The sequence below is a fragment of the Sinocyclocheilus rhinocerous genome, unplaced genomic scaffold, assembly GCF_001515625.1.
Source record: "Sinocyclocheilus rhinocerous isolate Xijiao unplaced genomic scaffold, SAMN03320098_v1.1 scaffold469, whole genome shotgun sequence".
In the NCBI taxonomy this organism is placed as follows: Eukaryota; Metazoa; Chordata; class Actinopteri; order Cypriniformes; family Cyprinidae; genus Sinocyclocheilus; species Sinocyclocheilus rhinocerous.
The window spans coordinates 653827-677924 of NW_015636034.1; the positions used below are offsets into that span (position 1 = coordinate 653827).

At 38.2% G+C, this 24098-nt stretch overlaps 2 protein-coding genes across 3 annotated transcripts in view; both read right to left on the reverse strand.

Moving 5' to 3' along the window:
* oga (O-GlcNAcase) overlaps positions 1-12110 on the reverse strand; it is a 13536-nt gene extending 1426 nt beyond the window's left edge. The window contains exons 1-15 of one of the 2 annotated variants that reach the window (XM_016562125.1): positions 11453-12110; positions 11209-11260; positions 10960-11057; positions 10735-10865; positions 10473-10644; positions 10268-10366; positions 9901-10185; positions 9274-9432; positions 8554-9179; positions 7797-7971; positions 6195-6248; positions 3970-4055; positions 2904-3008; positions 1686-1777; positions 1398-1590 (exon numbers count right to left, since the gene is read on the reverse strand). In XM_016562125.1, the coding sequence (XP_016417611.1) occupies positions 1398-1590; positions 1686-1777; positions 2904-3008; positions 3970-4055; positions 6195-6248; positions 7797-7971; positions 8554-9179; positions 9274-9432; positions 9901-10185; positions 10268-10366; positions 10473-10644; positions 10735-10865; positions 10960-11057; positions 11209-11260; positions 11453-11612 (2487 nt within the window). In that variant the 5' untranslated portion in view covers positions 11613-12110. The remainder of the gene's footprint in view (positions 1-1397; positions 1591-1685; positions 1778-2903; positions 3009-3969; positions 4056-6194; positions 6249-7796; positions 7972-8553; positions 9180-9273; positions 9433-9900; positions 10186-10267; positions 10367-10472; positions 10645-10734; positions 10866-10959; positions 11058-11208; positions 11261-11452) is intronic. The other variant, XM_016562127.1, reaches the window with a different exon arrangement.
* A 2383-nt stretch (positions 12111-14493) lies between these two features.
* The window catches only part of LOC107747555 (peroxisome proliferator-activated receptor gamma coactivator-related protein 1-like), an 11947-nt gene continuing 2342 nt past the window's right edge, over positions 14494-24098 (reverse strand). Inside the window, exons 2-14 of the mRNA XM_016562130.1 lie at positions 23616-23741; positions 23320-23478; positions 23142-23207; positions 20874-22641; positions 20749-20802; positions 19573-19633; positions 19225-19289; positions 17866-18514; positions 17293-17487; positions 16891-16966; positions 16679-16800; positions 16448-16599; positions 14494-14773 (exon numbers count right to left, since the gene is read on the reverse strand). Of these exons, the coding sequence (XP_016417616.1) occupies positions 14673-14773; positions 16448-16599; positions 16679-16800; positions 16891-16966; positions 17293-17487; positions 17866-18514; positions 19225-19289; positions 19573-19633; positions 20749-20802; positions 20874-22641; positions 23142-23207; positions 23320-23478; positions 23616-23741 (3594 nt within the window). The 3' untranslated portion in view covers positions 14494-14672. The remainder of the gene's footprint in view (positions 14774-16447; positions 16600-16678; positions 16801-16890; positions 16967-17292; positions 17488-17865; positions 18515-19224; positions 19290-19572; positions 19634-20748; positions 20803-20873; positions 22642-23141; positions 23208-23319; positions 23479-23615; positions 23742-24098) is intronic.

The window sequence follows — 24098 nt, forward strand, 5'->3', positions numbered from 1 at the left end:
TTAATTAATTAGTTATGAAAAAATAACGCGATGAAAATATTTTAACGTAAAATACGCACTGGCCCCGCCCCCAGACCTGTACATCATCTTACATTTCATAGTTGACTGTTGACAAACATGATGCAGGGCAACAACTCCATAAATGCAGTTATGCCCTAAAATTCAAAATATTGGTGCAAAAATGCTCCTGTATGTGTTTATTGAAATCATATTTATATCACATTATGCAATATCACACCAACAGCGAGTGCAACACACGAGTGCTGTTTGAGTGCAAATGTGATTTTACACAACAGTTCAGTAAATAATAAGTTAATATTGTGTTGTATTTTAAACACAATATTGTCTGTTTTTGATCAGTTTTGCCAACAAAAATATTACCTATAAAGCCACAGCAGAATTGTGCGTCTGTGAGCAACACAGCTGTGTTTAGTTTCTGAATGAATCCGCGTTTTGAACTAATTGTGTGAACCAATGATTCAAAGGCCCATTCATAAAGTGAGCCTTTTACTGAATTCCTGAATGAATCAGCCATTTGAACAAATCAAATGAAAGAATCATTAAGACATTTACCGCCACCTGCTGGCAGTTTTAGTTTCTTATTTAGGGTATTATTTCATTAAAAAAGGGGGGAAAAAACTTTAAAGGAATAGTTCACACAAAAAATGTTAATTATGTCATCATTTACTCAAACCTGAATGACTTACTTTCTTTTGTGTAACATAAAAGAAGGTATTTTGAAGACTGTTGGTTACAAAGCTGTTTTGGTTACCAATGACTTCCATTGCATGAACGAAAAAAAAACTGAGTGTTTCTCAAATTATCTTTTTTTGTATTCCATAATATGTTAGGCCGTGGTAGCCTAAACGTTTACGTGCAATACATTTTATATTGAATCTAAAATATTTATTTACTTTCTTTTGTGTAACATAAAAGAAGGTATTTTGAAGACTGTTGGTTACAAAGCTGTTTTGGTTACCAATGACTTCCATTGCATGAACGAAAAAAAAACTGAGCTGTTTCTCAAATGATCTTCTTTTATATTCCATAGTTTATGTTAGGCTGTGGTAGCCTAAACGTTTAAGTGCAATAAATTTTATGTTGAATCTAAAATATTTCTTTCAAAAGCTACTATTTATAATGTGTACTTAATACTTTCTCATTTAACACAAAAATAGCATTAAATAATCTTTTGGGGGTATTTTCACAGACAAATGTAATTTGCGATTAATTAGATAAAAAATTTTAATCGACCGACAGCCCTAATATATATACATACATACATATATACACACACACACATATATATATATATATTAGATTTTGTCTGAAGATTCAGTAAATTGTTCCATAAAAAGAATAGTTTGTTGGGTTTGATGAAGACATGACATGCTAACCTCAGCCTCTGACATGTCCTTCTCTGTGTCTGGCTTGTTGTATTTCTCCTGCATGAATGGAATCCAACTCATCTTGCATTTCTTCACAAAAGGGTTGACATCCACAGTGCCCAGAGCATAGCCGCAGATACCTTCCTCATCCTCAAGCACAAAGCCATAGTCTGGGCTGAGTGTCAGGAAACCTCCCACTAACCTGCAATGAGGAAGATGATGGTACAAAGTTCACATGTTATTAATCAAGCACCCAACTTAGATTAATGTGACTAAAAGTGGAAGCTCAAACCACACCTGTCTCCAATAAGGTCCGGTGACTCATCTGAGAAAGAGATGCCGTCACAGCCCTCAGTGAACATCTCTTTGCAGATCTTGTAGATGGCAGACTGAGGACAGAGAGTGAGAGAGATAGCGTGTGAAGGTATCTTGACAGCTTTCGTTCCACAAAGTGCGAGCCCTCTAAGGACTAACAGGTGGACCAGACTGCTGTTTCAGCAGAATGCTTCAGATGTGCTGCAAATAAACCTAAAAGCATAGCTTAAACTGGGACGACACCTCAGCTGGGAATTCAAGCAGCCAACAGCAACGTTTTATTTAGACAGAGCATCTACAGAGTTTTCATACTACAGACAGCTTACCGTAGACGAGTCATGTCCTCAACATTAACAAAATTAACATCTTGGGGCCGGCTGCACAGCTGTGTGCAGGTTACAACTTAGCCCAGTTGCAACGTAAATGGGCATTAAGATACAAATGATGCACTACTAAATGTTTTTGCGTTGCACCATTAAACTTGAAATGCAACTACGTATAAACTAAATATTTATAGAAGCCTGGTGATAAGGTCTAAATAAAACAGCAAATTGATTGAACTGCATCATTAATGCAATGCTCATATTTGACCTAACTTACTTCAATCCATTAGATATACATGATGACATACATTTACACTTCTTTACATTTTAAAAAGAGAGATTATGTAAATAAATGACTTAGCAGCTCTTCAACACAAACCCAATTCTTTGTATTTAGAATTTATTGCTCCTTATTAATTTAAAGTACAGTTTCTGAATTTTATTTACATTCTTTATTCACATACAGGTGCATCTCAATAAATTAGAATGTCGTGGAAAAGACAAAATACCTACTGTGGTATTTCATGCTTAAGTATCAGTGGAAACTTATTTTTTATTATTTACGTGAAGAAATAAGGATCAACCTTAACAGCATAAATTGAAAATCAATGCATTTCAATACAACTTCTGCTTATTAATTAAAAAGTGTTTTTTTGGATCATAGGAGGTAAATGGAAAGCTTATGAACTACTAGCTACGTTCTGCCTTAAGAACAAATAGTGCAAGCAAATTAAATAGGGTATAGTAGGTAGTTACAAACTAGCTAGTTACTTGACCCTAGTCTGGACTTTACAAATGGCTAAAGTTGCATACACAATTTTGCAAATAGAAAATAAAATGGCTGATATCAGTGGTTTGATGCCCAGCCAAAACCTACCTCATCTTTGGGAAAGTAAGGCCTTAGGGTATAGATTTTAGAAGTTGGCATTGGTGGTGGTGGCTGGTAGAAAAGATCATTTGCCCCATCAATTGGCAACAGTCTCTGTGGAGACCAAAGCAAAAGCATTGTACAGTTTAGTATCTCTCTAGATTTGACCATGTGACTGCACTGCTACTGACACTTTAGCTGCTGTTTACCTGCTCCAGCTGAACCGACCTCACACAATGGAGCTGAACAAGAATGTGCCTAATAACGGCATGGGAATAAATCGCTTCATAAGTAAACTTGCTTCTCTGGTCGGTCAGTGTACAGCAAGAGCACGTAAACATCATACATAAGATACGGACCACTGAAAATCATTTCCATCTTTTTTTCTGAGAGAAACAAAAATGAAACAAAATTGCGCAGGCTTGGTCTGAGAAAGGCTTAACTGGCAAAAGGAGATGCTCCTTTCCCGCTCTTTTTCGCTGCGCAAGATTTTCCTGTAGAGAAAATGATGATGCTGGCGCGCAAAGCAAAACTCCATGACCAAATATTTCCAGCTTAAAACATATTTTCCTTGACAGACCATTTAAGAAGATTCTGAGATGTTAAGTATGCCGAGGTTATGGATTAGTAATCATTTGTTCATGGAGCTTTGAGTAGGCTTGCAGTCACACACGCAAGCGCAGTGTTGTGGACGCAGGCGCACACAAAATGTGGCAATAATTTTTGCTGTTTCCTGCAAAAAGAAACAAGATATCATAAAATAAAACCTAGCCATGCTGCGCTGACGCAAGCGCAGGGGGAAAAGCAGCATCTCATTTGGGCAGTTGCTGAAAGAAATCCAAATTTAGGCTGGGTTAGAAAACACCATCACCCCAAACACTAGATCTGACCCTTTTCAGTTTACACTTCAGTAAAAAGCTCAAGTGGCTCTCAACACCCCTTCGCTTTTCCTTGCAGCTGCTGACAGCTCACCTTAAACAGACCAACCCGTATCCTTTCGCAACCATACGAACATCTAAAACAAATGAAAATATATCTTCGTGTAACATTTTGCTGGTAATTCAATATTGGATACCTGGAACTCTCCTGCTAGACCGCCCCTAAAGGCCCAGGGCTCTTGGTCGCCACTTAAGAACTGTGCTGACGACTGACTACGACACCCTGTTGAGATCAGATCCAAGCGGAGAACATTATGTGAGGGGCTTTCTGGCATAATGAGGGGGAAGGGGTATAGGATAGAGGTGTCTTATTTCCAAATAACTTAAAGGGGTCATATGATGCTGCTAAAAAGAACATTATTTTGTGTATTTGGTGTAATGAAATGTGTTTATGCGGTTTAAAGTAAAAAAAAAACACATTATTTTCCACATACTGTACATTATTGTTTCTCCTCTATGCCCCGCCTTTTTGAAACGCGTCGATTTTTACAAAACCGTTTTAGGAGGGTGTGGTTAACTCTTAACTTTTATAAAGAATATCTCTTTGGTTTTGAGACTTTAGTGTTTGCAACTTTACAGATCTTCTTTATGCACCAAGAGCTTGTAACACTCCAAAGAGAAAGGAAAAATTGAAATCGCATCATATGACCCCTTTAATTGAAAATAAATGTAGATACTACAATCATGGAACACACCTCATGATCAACAACAGTGAAAACTGCCTATATCTCTAGGGCTCAAGCAGCTTAAAGGGTTAGTTCACCCAAAAATGAAAATTAGCCCATAAAATACTCACTCTCAAGTCATCCTAGGTGTATATGATCCATCGGAGTTATATAAAAAATTGTCTTTGATCTTTCAAGCTGTTTAATGCCACTCAGCAGGTGTTGCATGCATCCGTCCAAAAGCAGTTAAATAAAATGCGCTCATCCAAAAAAAAAAAAAAAAGTGTCTCACACGGCTCCGGGGGGGGTGAACAAAGGCCTTCTGTAGCGAATCGATGCATTTTTGTAAGAAAAATATCCATATTCAAAACGTAATAATCACTTTAATGCAGCTTGCGCTCACTGTTGTACACTGGAAGCAGTTCCGGGCGTATGACGTCTGAGGTCAGCGCTGCGCATGCGCTAGTGAGTCTCGTGAAAACCAACGTTTGTTAACAGGAGCAAAGGAATCTTTAAGCTTACAATGACAGAGGGCTTACACTGACTGCAATGCCAGATTTGGGCGCATTACTGAAACGATTCATTTTTCACATGATTCTTAGGCATTTAGAATTAAGTGAGGTTTGTGATGCAATCTAGGATAAGGTATCAAGCACTAGCTCTTCAACTAAATGTTGCTAGTCTGTTTTGAAGAGATGAGACATTTAAGAATAATTGGCTGTATCGCTTTTCCTACATTTTAGACAGCCTGTTGTTGGTGATATGTCATCAGTTCACTCGCTGCTACTAAATAAGCTTCAGCTGTTTAAGCCCTCTGAATTCTAACCTTCATCTGAAGTCACATTTAGAACTATCTGCCTTGTCACATGACTATCAAGCGCTTTCATCAGCCACCACCGTGGACATTTTTTTTGATCGATTAAAAGTTCATATCATATAATCTTACATGATCGATGGAGCAAATCTGGACCCTTCATGGGCAAGTCACAAAATAAAAACCTAATTCAAAAGTCTGCAACAACTGAATCTTTCCAGTCACTATGCCTGCTTGCTCCCGTAGCAGGTAACTATGATAAAATTGGGTGATTTTCATTGCTGTTGAGCAGACACATGCTCTATACTGCAACTAGAAATCCAGTCGTTTCTAAACAACAGTACCAATGTGAGGGGATGAGGACTCGGCGTCATGTAACAAGACAAATGCAGCGCAGATCCAGGAGACAAAGTTCTCCTGTTTTCAATCAATTTGATCATACTTAAAACACATCCTGTGGTGAAATGGCAGGACACACAACACTCACCATCTGAGGGGAATTTTACCACAACCATTGCCTTTTTTTTATTTTTTTTATTCAGAAGATAATTCGCTTTGTAACTTAATAGTCTTACTATGGAGGTGTGTTTAGATGACTGAGTCAAGGGTATCAATTTTCCCCTAAGTTGGTGTGGTAAAGCTGGTCTGTGCCATTTCAATTGGGCCTACTGATAGAAACAAAAACCATGTTAGAGCTGCCAGAGAAAAGAATTAGGGGGTTAACACCTAACACTTGAGCTATCGCAGCGCAAATGTGACTTCAAAGCATTTCCTTTCCTGAGACATTGAAAAAAAAAAAAATTCATTTGGGCACATAATGAAAAAGAAAAAATATCCATAAACCCCCAAAAACTAAAATTATAAATCGCAGCACTGTGTATACATCGGGCACTGTCCATCCGATAGCAGTAGAAACTTGTGCTGAAGATTCTTCCATCTGTACATAATGAAGGGAAAAGACAATAAAAGAGCTAATTAGTAACTGATCTCAGCATAACAGCAGTGAGCCGCTGACTGAATGCCATCTGCACTGCTTTTGACAGTGTAGAAATGCTGGCTGAAAATGCGCTGGGATTTGGACTGTCCGTGCAAACAGAGGCTGAAAAGCATATTGAGAGGGGACAGTCCGAATGAATAAATCTACATTAAAGGAACAGTTAAATCAACATAACATTTGCCGTCTCAAATAAAGAGAAGCCTTTATGGGTGTTCTAAGAAAACAAGTCAAACGTTTAAATCAGATTGTACAGAACACCCTCAATAATGTGGCAGATTATACACTTGATTTTCCCCTCCATCAGCTAATGACAACTTAGATGTGGCATGCCAGTTTTGGTTGCTGCCTGCTGTGATGCTTAGTTATAAAGCTGGACAGAAACCTGTGAATGAAATGTGGTTACCAAGGTAACCCAGGCCATGCTGGTGCTATAATTACTCAACCAACTTCCAACAAAAACCTCATTTAGAGCAGAATCCGTTACTTTAACTGTACTGTAGCGATGCCCAGAAGCTATATGGATAAACACAGGCATTCTCAGTAAGTGACAGGCCTCTCAATAAAATCATCATAAATAAAAGGGCTGGCTAATGACCCAAGTGCTTCTCAGATAAGAGAGCCTTCAATTCGCTGACTGCACAACTGTATTTAGGACCATGAGAACTGTGTACAGTTCACTGGAATGTAGTGACCAGATCAGACCAGTTCAGTTAGAGTAAAGCATACGCTGAGGTTGTTTGTGGAGTCTCTTCCTATAATGCTCATAATCAGCATACATGGTAAAAGAAAATCCAACATATACAAAGTATTCATTCATGATGCACCAGAATAGCCTTACACAGCCGCCTTGCTTTCCAAGATCGCATGCGCGGTGCGCTAGGGGCTTATTTTCCTTCACGATCACACCCTTGATCGAAAGAGATGGCAACAGATGTTGCCAAGTTAACGCACAATGATATTGAATGCACAGCAAGCAGCAGGACCCACCCCGGCAACTGTGACCACAGCCATCCAATTCATTCTACCCGATCAAGAGTGGCCTGAAGGAGAGGCATTGGCTAGCAATGAGGACAGCATCCAGTCAGTAGAGAATACGTAAAAATAAGTAAGAAAAAGCGAGTGTGCACTAGACTGAATTTCCATAAATGGCAGACTTCGCCAAAGAAATTTCAGTAGCGCATGTGGAAGCTGTTCATACTGTGAGAACTAAGGTCTTATAATCGAGTAGAAAAGTGTTAATTTACTCTCTCAAGTCTAAAAATATGCTCTGCCATCTGTTAAGAAATGCATTTTGAGCACCTGAAATCTTAACAATTTCACTGCAAAACAGTGCAATGCATTTAGTGTAGATCTGAACATTTTATAAACCGATGGCTATTGAAATGAGTGCTCACTGTTTTTGGATTCTACTGAATAAAGTTCAAGTATTTCATGGGCTCAGCATGGTTAAAGTCTTGAGGAGCAGCAAAGAAATGTCGCCGTACCTACCTAACCACTGAACAAATGATTTCACCATTGAGATGATACTCTTTATATCCCAGATATAGGGATACAGGTCATAAAGAATGGTCCTGTTGGCTGAGTTGGAGAGTCTGGTGAACATCTGGATGACAGAGCAGCACATCTCCTCAAAGTTTTCCGCTCTGGATTGCCATTCAGCTACCTATGTGAAACATATGAATACCACCTTTATCATAACCACACTATCAAAAGTCTCTTGCGTCAACGCAGCTCAGCAACAATTGCAAAAAATGTGCAATTACCTACAAAGTGAGTCATAAATGCACCACCATGTGGTGAAAATAATTACTGCATTTCCACCATTTTGTGACTAAAGTATATAGAGCAAACATTTTTGTTCATATTTAATTTAACATGGACAAAAACAAGGCCATGACAGATGAAGTGAGTTCCCATACATTTTGACCAACAAATCTCTGACTTTTACATGTTACCATTAATAATCATTCAAACCTACTCAGATTTGCAAATGAATGATCATTCAGATTAATTTGTGAACCAGTTAATTTGCAGATTTCACTCAAAATCAACCAGCTCTAAAGAATGATAATCTCATAAATCAGACAAGGATGTTTTACCCTACACAAGAATTAAAAGTACATTAATTATAGGAATTTCAAGGAATTGATTAATCTTAAAATTACACTAATCTTTATGACTGTCCAGGCCAAGATAAACACAATTTTAAAAACAAAACCTTGTTTTTAAACATGACAATTCTCACCTTCTCTGGATCCTTTGCGTTGGAGTTCACACTAACATAATTGCTATTTGCTCTCAACCAGTTAAACTCTTTCAGCATCTGTACTGCTTTGGGACCGTGTTCGTATGGCAGGTAGAAGAGTTCAGCTAGCAGGGTCAGATCCTCCAGAGTAAGTGGCTCAGCAGTAAACAGCGGCTTCTCATTGGGGCCTGGAACAAACACTTCCTTACTGAGCTGATCATCAGTCTGCATCGGTGCAATGTCGCTGCCTGAATCCTCTTGAATGGACATCTCTGGGGACTTGGACTCTGTCAGGCTCTCTTTGTCTGTGTCCATGGGTCTGAGATCTTCTGTCATTTTAGCCTTGACAATCTCTGTGAGGATCTGGTTGACATTTTTATTGTCCTCCACCTCATCGTGTTTCTCCACGACCATCTCCATGGGTTCTTCGTCAGACTCCTTCTTCTCCACCTCCACCTCTTCTCCTTTGCCAAGCACATGTGGTTCATCGCTAAGGGGCACGGATGGACTCATGATGGGCTGTTGGAAGACTGTAGTCACTGTAGTGGAAGTGCCCAGACTGGGCACAGTGAGTGCAGGAACATCTATAGAAGTGCTTTTAGTTCCACTGTGAGGAACCTGCCGACCTGCAACAAAGAAAGAAAGGTTAAGATAGATGATACCAAATTCAGAACAACCAAGATCACGTTACATAATATCACACAAAGAATAAATAGTTACTGTTGTACTGATGAGGCACTCCAAACTCGCTCAGCCATTCAGTGAGAGCCAGCTTGAGCGCGATCTGTGGGCTGTAGAGGATGTCTGTTTCTAGCTCCTCATCACTGCCCTCGTTTTCCAACTTTATCTGGATGGACACAGTGCTGTCTTCACTGTCCGCTAATTCATAAGGAAAAAATCCATCTCAGAATATTAGCAATTCTAGGGACATTAATCCACGTTAAAATCTTAACTGCTTTGAATCAGCATGAAACAGAAATTGCAATTGTCTTTTCTATTGTGATGACAGCTTCTCAAATGAGAAACAAAATGTCCATTTGGATTCGATTGGATCATTGTAATTTGCTAACTGAAAGATCAGCACAGATATATCTTTTATAATTTATTTTTTAACATTTATAACTTATTTTTTGTTCTTACAATGGAAGTATATTGAACCAAAAATGTTTGAAGATAGATATTCATCTCATTTTCAACAGAAAAGTTGTATAGGTTTGGAATGACATGAGGGTGAGTAAATGATGAGCATTTTCATTTTTCGGTGAACTTACCTTTTAAGAGAAAAAATTTGCTAATTTTATATATAAAAGTATTATAAAAACAATGTTTCCATAAAGACATACTTACTCATGACAACATCTTTTCTCACTCCATTCATGTTAGACTTATACCACGTGGCTAACGTGTGAATGGCCACAAAATTAGACTCAAATTCACAGTTGGGGTTGGTGAGGACTCCCTTCAGCCGAGGGATGAGTTCTGTGGACCTGCCTTTATAAGGCCCCAAGAAAAGTCTCTTCTGATCGTAGTCATTAGCATGAATATTGTCCCAGATGACAGGAGCTCTCCTCAGTATCTTTGTGACTTCTTCAATAGATTCAACAGTTATGTCTTTAGAAACTACCTTGGGACCTGTCAAACACGGAAAGGCATCGTTAAAATCCTCAAGAGAGCAAACTATTATTCCAGTCCCCTCAATGAAAACACAACTTACCTGTCCACAGCACCTCAATACCAGGAAGCAGCTTTTCACCTATTGTGCGCAGGTAAGGCGATTGTGACACATTTGGATAACAAAATGTTCCACAATATTCTGAAGACAAGGAAACATTAAATAATTATGAGAAGGTATGAAATAGAAACAATACATTAGCATCACACAAAGCAGCATGGTTAGTTAGTAATAATAATCATCTTACCTGTGGGGCAAAATAAAAATATTTCAGGTTCTCCCAAATATTGGAAGATCTCATTGGTGATAGATACTTGAGCATGTGCAAAGGAGCTGAATACCTCCTTGTCAGCTGGACACATGTTATGATCAATGTCATCAAACAGTAAGGCAAAGGACTTGCACCCAAAATGAGAGACCTGCACAAAAGACAAACAGAGATTCAGGATGTAGGTCATAAAAACACTGACACCAGCACAGTATAAGCTTCCGAATAGGTTCATTCTCACCTGGTCTAACTTCCTTTTAAGTGTCGACACTTCCTTCTGATTTGAGAATGTAATGTCCAGGCCAGGGGAAATGGCATAAATGAACTCAATCCCATGCTCTTTAGCAGCACTTATTAAAGTTGTGAGTTGTTCTTTAAAAGCAAAAGACATTGGATTCATAAACTTAAGCCAAATAAAGCATAACGACCGGTACCTTTTTAAAGAGCATGAAAATAAATATATCACCTGCTTCCTCAACAGAATACATTTCTCTCCAAAACATTCTGTGTTTGTAGTCATCTTTTGGGGCATACAGATAGGTGTTCAACCCCCATTTCTGCTGCCTGAAACACATCAAATATAAAATAAGATTTTTTTAGGTTAAACAAAAACAGTATTAGCAATTACAATAGCATGTATAAACTTGTCTAAAATAAACAAAATGAGATTTATTGGCAAGTTGAATCAGAAAGGGGCAGGATGTTTGCACAATACCTCCTGAAAAGCTCTTTTCTTTGTTCCATAGTCCATGGCCGTCCATAGAAGCCTGTGGTGAACAAAATAAGCAAAAACAAATGGTTTTGACAAACGCAGCATATTCCACAAACAGATGCTGCAGTCAAGCAACACCTAAGCAATATAGAAAAATATATGTTTTCTAGCAATGTAGACTCATTTTAATGGTTGCATATGCTTTACATTTGGCAACATTACGTTGGATTTGTCAAAATTCGCTCACCCTCCACAACACCAGTGATGAATTTCCTGCGGCCTGTTCGCTCAACCCCGATACTGGGCTCGTCCACTGGACACTGCGTATCCGCAACAGCTTCGCTTGGCACTGGATTTGCTTCACTTTCTGACTGTGTCGACTCGATTATTTTGTCTTTCTGAACCATTTTGAATTGTACTTGATAATTTCTGTTGGAATTATCGGTCTAGTCGTCAGCAAAAGGCTTTCTTATACAGAAACACTAACTCGATTCACTACTGGGTTAGTAGGTCATTGAGTCACCGGTAGGGAGCGGAATTCTATCGGATGCAGATTATCTGCACGAACTAACGTTAACGTTAGCTGCAGATTTCTTCGTTAAAAACACGACAGTCATTCACGTACAGTGTTAAAAGCTTTCTGGGCTATATCTGGACTGTCTGCTCGCTCTGGTGCAAGCGAACTGGACCCGTGTTTCAACGATGTCAGAACCGCAAACTAGCATTACCCGATGTTTTCTCTAATAACTTTTGTCGAGTCACTTTACATCATGTGCTAAACATAAATTAATTACGTTTAAGCTTACTGTACACCTGCATTGCGACTTCAAACAGATCCTGTCAATGTAACGCAATGTTCGTCGACACTGCTTAATTTTGCACTCTTCTTCCTGTTTACACTTACTGCGCAGACTCAGAAAACTGGTTTGAACCAGTAAAGGACGGTTTGTGCGAGTCTGAAAACAAATCTCTAGCAAAGCTCTTAAAGGGGCAGCGGGAATATTAGCTCTTGTCCAGTCTGAATGAGAATGGTGGATGGCAACCTGTTCATTTAATTCATCCTATAATAATTGTGGATACCTTTTATACAAATATACGTGTAAATTTATTAGTACAAAGGAACTTAGTTGTGTTTCTGAACAAAATCAGAGACACTGACATTATCGGAGACTCTTTGCATTAAAAAGGTTATAAAGACCCAAGTATTTTTTAAGTTGTATAAAATTTTCCTTTGTATCTTTAACCCAGTGTCCTTTTCCTTGTTTATTAATTATTGTATTGTATAAGGTTAGTGTTCTCTGAATAAACAAAGAGAGTAGAAAACGACCTATATTAATAAACGTAGATGATTTCTGTGAAACCGGAAGAGAATTGAGATGAACATCTCTTACGTCCAGTCTCTGTGCAGACCTGCGCATACTTAAAAGTGCGATTATGAATAATGTTCATTAATAGTACAATAGCAAAGACATTACAATATAGGAATTACAATGATATATATTTTTTTGGATAAAATAGGTCAGCTAGGGTATGTTTACCTATCACATTCAGCGGCCATTGGCCTCTTGCGTATGAAATGTCACCCCTCTATGTATCGTGAATGGTTCGTTCCATCGCTTCAGCGCTAGTTTCAACCATAGACTGTATAAAAACAGGTTTCAACGCACATCGTCCAGAATGAATAATCTGAGAAAGTGTTCTCCTGACTAAATGTCCATAAATGTATTTATACGAGACGCATGTCATTTGATTAATTTTAGACTAGTTAAACAGAGATAAAGCAGAACATGATTTCTTATTTTCTTGCATTACAGCAGTAAAAAAAAAAAAAAAAAAGATTTTCTGCTTGGTCTATCAAAAAATTATGACCATTATGATTATTGACATTGTGACATTTATTTTCATGATGTGAATTTGGGAGGAAAATCTGATTAATTGTCAAAATACAAAAATAGAAATGCAATCTTAATGTTTTTTTTAATTAGTTATATTTATGCTTTATTATTATATAGTATATATTATTATACTGTCGCTGGGGCAGTACCCTTTAAAAGGTACACCTTTGTACCTTATTTATTGGTCTGTTTAACTAGTGTTAAATCGATCGAATGTCATGCGTTTATTGTTAGAAACACAAAGTGAATATACAGCTCACGTTCTGGAAAAAAATTTATATATCAAGTGTATTATTATTATTATTCTAGGATTATGTTTAACTCGAGCTGTAAATATTTACAGTAAATTGAGCTTTAAAGTAGTACTTATATCTTGCTATTTGTGTTCTCATTTCCATACTGAATACTGAATTCCTTTTGTGCAGGTCAGTTAACATTCCAATAGCGACATCACGTTGCAGTTTATTTATTTGCACCTGAACATTCTACTACGATTATATCGTCATATACTGGAACACAGTAGTGTTGCTTCTTGTGTGAGACTAGGACGAAAATGTGTTCACCAAGGAGGTAAATCTCTATAAATACATAAGATAATTAACTTATGTTGATATTAATACCATAAAAACATCTCTAAAACTGGTCTTCTCTGTTCCTTAACTCTTTCCATCTACATGCGGTTGTCATCACAGAGGCAAACGTGTCAAGAGGTTTACTGAGCAGCAACAAATGAACATGGCAAGTTAAGGTACTGATCAAGACTACTGCAATGCTCTGCTAACCAGCCTTCAATCCAGAACAATTAGAGAAACAGACAAAACAGAGATGATCCAGAACACAGCTGTGCATCTGATTTTCAATCAACCAAAAAGGACCACTGGCTCCAGACTACCTGCTTCAGATTCATGGCTTTGTTATTGGCCTAATAACCAGCATATAATCGTACAGACACCATATTCTCATGTAGCCTTACAGCAGCTCGAAAGCACTGCAAGTTCACACTCAAAATTGAGCTATAACATGCGATTCATCTGAATTTTTCTGTAAAATGAGAGCCCCATTTATTTATACACTAATCAATATGTTGCTTATTTGGATGACATTGACACAAATTTTACGTGAATGTTGCAAGGGTCTGTTCAAGAGAGAATGACATTGATTTTTAATTTTAGAAAAGACAAGAAACAATTTTTATCTCAGGTTTATTTAGGTTGAAATAAATTCAGCATTATAAACCCGTTTTCCCCAACATAATGTTTCCATTCAGTTCATTTTAAAATGTATCCAACATTCAGCAATTCAGATTAAACATTTAAATAAATTTAATCCTTTTAAAAAAAATTCTATTTCATTCCAGTTTTATTATATGTCATGATCTTTTTTTTTTTTTGCACTTTAAATTTTTCTTACAAACCTTCACTTCAATAGAAGGTGTAAACTTGCAGAAACAAACAAAAACACAAAGAGAAAAACAAAACAAACAAAAACAGTAATTGAGAGGCAACACTGGAAGTGTGGGGCAGCATTTTGCTCAGAGGTAATCGGTCTTCTCTCCTGTGGCTTGACTAATCGTTACCTTTTCAGGTTCTTCTGAGCCTGTTTGAGTAAAGTGTCAAAGTCTAGTGCATCAAATTTGCCTTTTGTAGGCTGTGGATCGTACTCCCGGTTTGAATCTGAAAGAAACCAGAAAGAGACTGTAGCATCTGGAGTCTTTAACAGGAACATTTTCAAAGACTGTAAATTAGTGAAGCACGAAAATTTCACCAACCGGAAATATATGGCAGAAACATCAACTATTTCCCTAAAGTTACAACATGTAAATATGTCAGCAGTGTTGATGCACTTAACTGTGACCAAAACTGATGCTAGAATAGCGATATGTAAAATTTGAATCAGAAATGGAGAGGCTACACGTTGTTGAAGAAATTTAGTGAGACTGGTTTCATTTATCACCTGAGACGACACCCTGAATAGCATAAAAAGTTCAGTTGCAAATATATATATTTATAAATATTATATATTAAATGCATACCTCGTGTCTTTAGCGACCGGGGACATCATTCAACTACCCTCTCCCTCTTTCATTTTTTAAAGTTAGACATCAACTTTCTTAGTATTCCTCAATCTATTCATTATAAACAAAATAACAAGAAAAAATAAATAAAATAATGCCCGTTTTCGGATTAATTTTTTGTAAAAAGGTGTATAGGGTTCTAGAGACCCGAGGTATGTAAATGTGTAAGTATATTTTTCCTGCGCAACTGTTTACATATCTGATGACTCAATATGTGCAATGCACCTTTATTCCTCGAGGTGGCACTGTTTGATACACAATGACGACGTGATGTTTCACTCATAATTACCGTAGGCAATTATAAAACAAACGAATATCATCAGCAAAAATTGAACTGGTTTGAATGGCTTTACCGCAGAGCAATTACTGTTCGCAATGAAATATAAATGTCCCTTTCCTAATCTTAATGAAATCCTTATTATTATTATTGTTGTTGTTATAGTTATCTTTGTCATCATTATCGCTTACAATACTTGTTGTCTCCACTGGTCTTGTCATTATTATTTATTTATTTTTATTTTATTTATTTATTTTTTGTAGTTATACTTGTTATATCTGTTATAAATCTTTTAGATATAAATGTCACTGTCATTTGATGGTGGATGTGGTGAATAAGCTGCCAGTGATCAAAATACTGTTTTTGAAGTCATTGAAAACGATAGTTTTCAGAATATGGTTGAGATCACGAATATGAGCCAGATGCTGAATGTACTGTGGAAATGCGCTGACGATGACAGCGATGGTAAAATCATCTGCTCAAATTGAACACTTTTCAAAAGGTAACGAAACATGCTTTATTTTATTCTTCTGTAATTGTTCTTAAAATATCAAGAACGTTTTTCTGCTATTGCAGCAGTTAGAGATCAATCCATGCTGGATATATACAGGTGCATCTCAATAAATTAAATTAAAATTTCATTTATTTCAGTAATTCAACTCAAATTGTGAAACCAGTGTATTAAATAAATTAAATGCACACAGACTGAAGTAGTTTAAGTCTTTGGTTCTTTTAATTGTGATGATTTTGGCTCACATAACGTTTTTGTTAAATGTGAGCCAGTTTGTGTGCATTGAATTTATTTAATACATGAGTTTCACAATTTGAGTTGAATTACTGAAATAAATGAACTTTTCCACGACATTCTAATTTATTGAGATGCACCTGTAGGTCCGGGTCGCTAAAGACCCGGATATGTAGTAGTGATTGGCAAAACATTCAAGCATTTAAGGGTTAAATGGATTGAAAAAAAAAAAGACATGATGCTAAGCTCACCAAGATCAGCATAACTGGTCTTGCAGAACTGTCTCCTGCCTCCAAAGCACAGGTCAAATGGAAGCTCATTCTGCTCCCTCAGCTTGCTTCCATTCTCAATAGCGTCAAACGCATCCTTCATGTTGTAGTATGTAACAAAGCCATAGTTGTCCCTGAAATAACAAGAGTGTTAGCAACATTCTTTTTAGTGTAAACAATATACCAACTAAATACAATTAAAAAAAGCCATACCCATTTTCTCTAAAGTGCACAGTGCACTCCTCAATCTCTCCGAAGAATGAGAAGCGTTCCTTCAGCTCTTTACAAGTCATGCTTCCACGAATTCGTCCAACATAAACAATTCTCCGCTCCTCCTACATACCATTTCAATTACGATGTTAGAAATCACCAAGATGCCTTTGAGAAAAATCTAAAGACACATCTTTCTTGATTAAAATACTCACAATTGCTTTCTCCTTGTGTGTTTTTGAATCCTCATTGGAATTTTGTGAACACCGGTAACCAGATCTCTGATTAGGGCTATCAATAAAATCAAAACATATTAGGATTATTATAGTTAACTAAAACATAACCATAAAAAAAACATGTTATTTGAAATAAAATATAATATAAAAGTAAACTTGATTTCAGCTAGTTGCCAAAGTAAGTGTTCTCATTTTAAATTTTATGTTTTTAGCTTGATGTCTTAACTAAAATAAACATGAATTTAAAAAAAAATATGAACAACAAATCTACTAAAACTTTCAAATGAAAATGGAAAATAAAAACAAAATCAAATTCAAAACATTAATAGAAACTGTAATAGTATCTCAAAGATACTATGTTGCACTGAAACATGTTGCCACCTTCTATGACTTTTCCAACGCCTATGCCTGATGTCAGAGGAGCGGGATCTGGATCGAGAGCGGCTGCAGGATCCAGAGTGTGAACTTGAATATGAATACCGTCGCCGGCGGGGCGGGGAAAATGACCTTGAGCTGGATCGGGAACGAGACCGAGATGATGAACTGGATCTGCTGCTTGAGAGATGAGACCTGTATCTGTAAAATGTAAAAATACACGTTTGGCAAAATCCTCTAGAACAGTGGTCTTCACTATTTTTTTCATGGGAGCCGCACTGATAGGGCAAAGTCAATCGGAGAGCCACTTTTACCGCGAAGTATCAAAAGCTGCATCCAGTCATAAATAGCATGTCTTTTTATTAATCTGTCATATGCAATGCAATGCAATACAAAAGGGGCTATCGTTCTTTATCATTTACCAGTCAAATTTGTAACGGAGACAAGATTATAAAAAAAAAAAACAAACAAAAAAAAAACCAGGATTACCTTAATGCTGGAAAGACCTTAAGTTATATGATGTGCTTTTAACATTCCTTTCTAATTATTATAAATGTGTATAACCACATCAAAGCTGACCTTTTCCTAGATGGTGAACGTGATCTGGAGGAGGACTCGGAGCTGGATTCTGAGCTACTAGAGGATCGGGCTCTGTATCTTCGCTTCGAGCGGCCTCTGTCCTGCTGGTACTGTCTGGAGGAACGCTCAGAGTAGTTCACAAATTTCTGCTGGTTGCATTTTGCTTCACCCAGTAAAGAGCTTTCAGAGTCAGGCCTGTTTGGAGAGGTGTCCGGAGTCTCCAAGGCAGAGCTATTTAATGTACACCTATCTGCAGAAGGTTGACTGAGGCTGAGATTTCTCTGGGTTCCCTCTGCAACTGCTTTGGAGATGCTGCTCTGGGCTGGCTTGTTGCGCGGCAGCTCAACGGTCTTGATAACAATGCTAGGCTGTTGTTTGACATTCCACCGACTGCCAACTTCATTTTGACAGGGTTCTTTTGGAGGAAGGCAGTAGTCGTGGTCAAGGGAGAAAGGCTGAGTCTGTCCAGTAGAAGTAGGGGTCTGAGGCTTGCTGCGCATCTTATTTGAAGTTAGTGGTCTTGCCTCTATCTGAATGGCCTTGTTAGGAGTTGGTTTAAGGACCTCTGACTTCTTGGTTTTCCCTAGTAGTGAAACTGGTGCAATAGGCTTCCACACCTGGTGTGGGGGTGTGGCAGGAGGTGTAAGACCTATGGGAAGAGTCATTTGAATGGAGTTTACTTTTATTCAAAGAAATGATAAAGGCTTAAAACGCCAATTTTGATATACAGTGGCCTCCAAATTGATTTGCATTTAAATGAATGAATTTGTTTGCATTACATAAGTAAAACCATGTGCCATTTATTTTAAATGAACAAGCTTTATGTACACTACCGTTCAAACGTTTGGGGAGAGCAAGATTTTTTTCTTTTTTAAATAAATGCTGTTCTTTTGACCTTTCTATTCACCAAATAATCCTCAAAAGTAAAATGCATCATGGTTTCAACAAAAATATTAAGCAGCACGACTGTTTTCAACATTTATTAAAAAAATAATAGTTTTTTGAGCACCAAATCAGCATATTAGAATGTTTACTGAAGGATCATGTGACACTGAAGACTGGAGCAATGGAATACAAAATTTGAAAATATTAAAAGAAAAGTTATTAGAAATAATATTTCATAACACTTTTAGTTTGAATGAATTAAAAAAAAAGAAAAGATTCATTAAGAGACTTTTCAAAAACATATTGAATATCTTACAGACATCAAACTTTTGAACAGTAGTGTATATGTATTTAATTTATATACCCCCCCCCCCCCAACATGTACCATGTAGTTTTGAAGAAAAAAAATGTATACATGCACAAAACATTAATTTATTTAAAAACAAACACACACACACAATAAAAACACCATACCTGCTGTGCTTCCCAGGTCATGGTTGCAGGTTTTCTCCACAGCCTTAGTCTCCACCTGCTCATAACTGAATTCAAAACAAAAATATAAATAAATACAATCAGCAGTGGCAACAATGTCAAAAGCACTGAATTACTAATGTTGTTAAAACATCGCTCAGACTAACACAAGCTACACTTATGTTTGTCTCCATCCACCTTCACATTCTGAAGCCATGATGGGGGACTTCATTTGTTTCGGTAGGTCTTGGTGAAAAGTGGCCAATGGCCACACACACAAACATTGAGTTTGGTGCGAGAGCAGCACAAGGGCTGTAGGGTAACTCCATCACTCCGCCTCATGATACTCACCTGGAGTTTCCTACAGCGGCTGCTCTACCACAGACCTCCGGTACACTCTGCTCTTCTTTGGCTGGAAAGAAAAAGTAGGGTTGTGAATGACCAAATACAGGAGGGTAAGATGGGACAGACCCTTAAAATAACTGAAACAATCAGACTGTCCAGCATCTAGCAGAACACGGCCACTAGCAGCATAATGTATTGTGATACTCTACAAAAATGCACTGCATTTGCCCACTCAACAGCTGAGAAGCAGCAGACTAAAGATAAATGCTTGCTTAATGGATACGCCGTCAGTTTTCCGACCCAGCATATCTACAGACAAAGACAGCCAACTGGTTTTAAAATGGTTTTGTTAACAGGGCAGAATTCCAGCAGTTCAATGAGCATGAGCACATAGCAGCTGTTTTCATTGAAGCCACGCCCTCTCTTAAAGGAACAGACCCTATTCTTCAGGTGTGGTGATACAAGCAAAACTAACTGTCTATTATTAATAGCGTAGCTGTGTAAAAAGCACAGCTCATACAGACATCACTTCATCAATCAATTATCAGTTGGTCAGCATGGCGAATTCACGTGACCAACTTGAAAATTAGCAAATTCTGTGGGGGAAATTATTTGCCCTCATGTGACACTACTGATCCTGATCACACATTCCTATTGGAATGACCAAAAATATATTCAATCTGCATAACTTTAGTAATGATACAGTTCTATGTGACTTGGGCAGTTGTTGTAAAATATGTAAAACTATAACCATTCCGGTTAAACACCTTTTGAAAAAGAAAACAAACCTTTACCTCATTTGAACCGAACACTTATTACATCAATATAAGATGTTTGTTTTGTGATAAGTTTAATCTAATCACCAAGTCATGTTTAATTGTGAACTCTGTACTTGCAATCTGTGCTTGACCTGGCAACATGGACACAAATTCTTTCATCCCAGGAATGCCAACCTTTTCCAAGTTCAAAAGTTGGCCTAGTTGCTTACAAACGAATGGTCTCGTTCTAAAGATGGCAGTATGGGTGTTCATGTTCACTAAGAGGGCACTCGTTTCCAAAGAAAGCTCTGCTTTGCTCAGCATTAACATCCTTCACATAGTCAGCTTGACTTGTAGCATGATTTTAACAACTCTCATTGGTAAACACATACTTTCAGAATAAGAGCTCAGAGATATCACTTACACTGAGACTCCTCAAACTGCTCCAGGAGGCTTGTAAGATCAGCAGCTTCAATACCTAAAGGAAAAAGTTTATTATAAACCACTCCACAGAAATTATTACCTAACAACTTTTGAACAAACACTCGCCAATTTCACTTGTGAAAGACTCAATCAGCTCAACTGTGGTGTTCTTCAGTTTGGGGATCTCAGAGGAAGCCATCCTCATCTGCTCAGCCAGTTCAACAACTCTGGCCTGAACTTGAGCCGAGAAAAACGGCTGAGCAGCTATTGGTGCAACATGAGGCTGTGACCGTGAGGTCAGCTTTTTAGAATTAGTTGGCAGGGTGTTTTTGGCTTGATCAGACACAGGGGCCAAAACAACCTGCTCGGTCTCTCTCTTTGCAGGCACAGCAGCACTAGGTTCATGAGGGCTAGAGTTTGAGCTCTCAACTTGTGTAGTGATCATCTGAGGCCTTGAGGGAGCTTTGGATGGAGCAGCATTGGGGATCCCATGTAAACATTCCTTATGACTCTGTGCATTGAGACCTTGAGGGCCTCCAGATGTAGTAGACACTGATAATGAAACAGCCCTTTCAGGGGCCACTTCAGCCACATGTCGGATGGGGGCAGAGGACTCGGTATGAATAGTGTTTTGTGGCACACTGATGGGAGCAGGTAATTTCTGGGGTGAGGGGTGGACTGATTGGGGTGAACTTTTAGATGTATCAGAAGGTGGAGGGGTTGGTTTAGAAGTTGCAGGTTTCTTAGAGGAAGCCATCAGTGAAGCCGGTGGGGTGAGCAAGGCTTCAGGCGTTGGTGGAGCAGCGGGGCCTCTCGGGTGCCATGCGGGCATGATTTCAGGTGCAAGGTCTTTTTTAACAGGAGCATGCATGGTTTTACGTGGATCTCTGGGGTTGGGGTCTGGCAGGCAGGGTATTGGGGGAAGCTCCTTGGGTGGTTCAGGCAACTTGGGCCATTTAGTGCTGTAATCCTCCGTTTTGTCCACCGGATCGGGTTTCTTCTGCTGGCGGAGGAGACGGTATTGCTGTAAACTGAGAGGTTTGGGCTTAGTTTCATTGCGCTGACAAACTGCAGGCTGTTTGCTAACAGGTCCTTGTTTTGAGGGTTCTTCCTCCACAGACTTTTCAAGAGGTTTGTTCTCTGGCTGCGAGTCAGTGATTTTTGCTTCAGCTTGAGGGGTTGTGATATGCTCCTTCTCAACCTGCGGTTTAAGGGTCGTCAACTCTGTAGGACGATCAAGTTTAGCGTTTTTGGGCTCTGCTGATGAGAGCACAGGTGAGAAAGTCACCTTTTTCTTCTTTTGTTCTTCCGGGCATTTCTTCTGTGGCTCTTCTTTAACTCTTGAGCTTCTCAAAACTCTCTGTTCAACCAGAGGGGCTTCAAGAAGTTTACTTTTCTTTTTCCCTTTATGTACCTTGACAACCTCTTTCTCCTCCTCCACAGGAGCTACTTCAGAAGGAGGTGGGACTTTTTCAGCACTATCTTCAGGCTTTGCTTCTGGCTTGTCTATGCTATTCTCCGGGACTCTTTGTTCACCTTCTGCGGAGTCTGTGTGAGAAAGAGGGATGCTGAGATCTGGGATTGCCAGGATGGGCTCTCCATGCTCTCCTTGATCAACCACTTCTAGCACAAGGCCCCTCTCAGGCAGAAGATGCTCTTGTCCTTCTCCTTCCACACATAATGTCATGCAGTAAGGGTGCATGTGTTTTACTAAATCACTGAGAGTAACAGGCATACTCTCTCCATCCTGCTCTAAGGACACAGGAAGGCACCAGTCAAATTCATCCAGTGATGACAAATCAATATTGGCTATGGGGGTCGAAAAACTAGCGTCTCCATCTTCCTCTTCTCCTTCACTGTTCTGCTGGGACGCTCTTTGCATTCGTGGGAGACTCTATAAAACAAAAACGCAACATGTCTTACATTATGCCTATAAAGTTAGGAATTGAAAGAAGTTATGGTGGCTTATGCATGTGGGAACACAACACATGACAGCCATTTTCACAAACTTGTAATGAGAAGTGCTTATAAACTGGCTGTTGTCAACAAAAGCAGCTTTATTTCCCCATGCAGTTTTTCACCAAAATACAAGATGGTTCAACATTTGAAACTGAAGGAATGAATTGTATTATACAGCCATTTTTTTATAGCCAATAATTTTATTTTACAGTAAAACACTGCAATGGCAAAAATTAAACAAACACAAATTTTCTTTACAAAGTATCAAATTATTATTAGCATTAATGATATTAATAATAATATCCCAAATTATGTAGCCCCAATTAGAACCGGTCATTCTGCCATCTAAAATGAATAAAACATTAAATCTAATAATATGTTATAATTTTGTTGTTTTTCAAAAACTGATGAAGAAAGATTCAAGAACTTAAATACCTTCCCAGGAAATTGTCTTGTGTGAATCATTGACTCTGGAGGAGAACGTGCAAGGAACTTTCTCAGCTAGAGTGGAAAAAAGAAAATTGATATCTGAAAATTCATTGAGCTGTCTTACAAAATGAAAGTAATAAACAACTAATGCATTCCTGACATGCTTAGACAGGTGAAGACTCACTGGTGGATGTTCCTGACCCTTCTGCCCTGAGAACAGGTCTGAATCCGGCAGAGTGTCAAAAGGGGACAAGTTTTCATCATCAACATTGTCAAGTATTTCAGTGAGAGCTGTGAGCAGCGTCGCTTCACTTTCCTCATCAATATTACTTTTAACCTGAAACTGAGGAAACGACTTATAAATGCCATTGCTGAGTGAAATCAAAACAAGTGACATTCAACAAAACAAAACATTATCCTGAAAGCAATTCATGCAATGAACAAGACTTCTGTTGACAGTTTATAAAAGGCTTTATTTACTTCTCCAGTGGGGCTGTCCTCAAAAATGGACAAAATAGAAGGATCAAGGCAGCCTTGTAAAGCCACCAGAGCATCTGCATTGTTAAGGCCAGGATACTCCAGACAGCTGGCAGTGAAGCTTTCCACCTGCAAGAGAAGGAAAAAACAGGTTAAAGTTGGCATGAAAAAGAAGCTGTCCATTAAGAATTGTCCATTTTATTTCATGTAGACTTGCAAAGGTTGGTCTTGCTTGAGCCATCAGCAAACCAGACCAATCAGCAAAAACATTTCAACTTTAAACTGTAGGCACCTTTCTATTATTATTATTCTATTAGATTACTGGACAGCCTTGCTGATGCTAAAGTTGAACAAATTAAGTATTAATATTTAGATTTTAGATGAATACTTTTATGTATGTGTCTAAAACCATAAATCACTGCAAGGTGGCGTCTGCATTAGGTGAGGCTGTAAACAAGTCCATGTTCCTAAAAAAAAAAAAAAAAA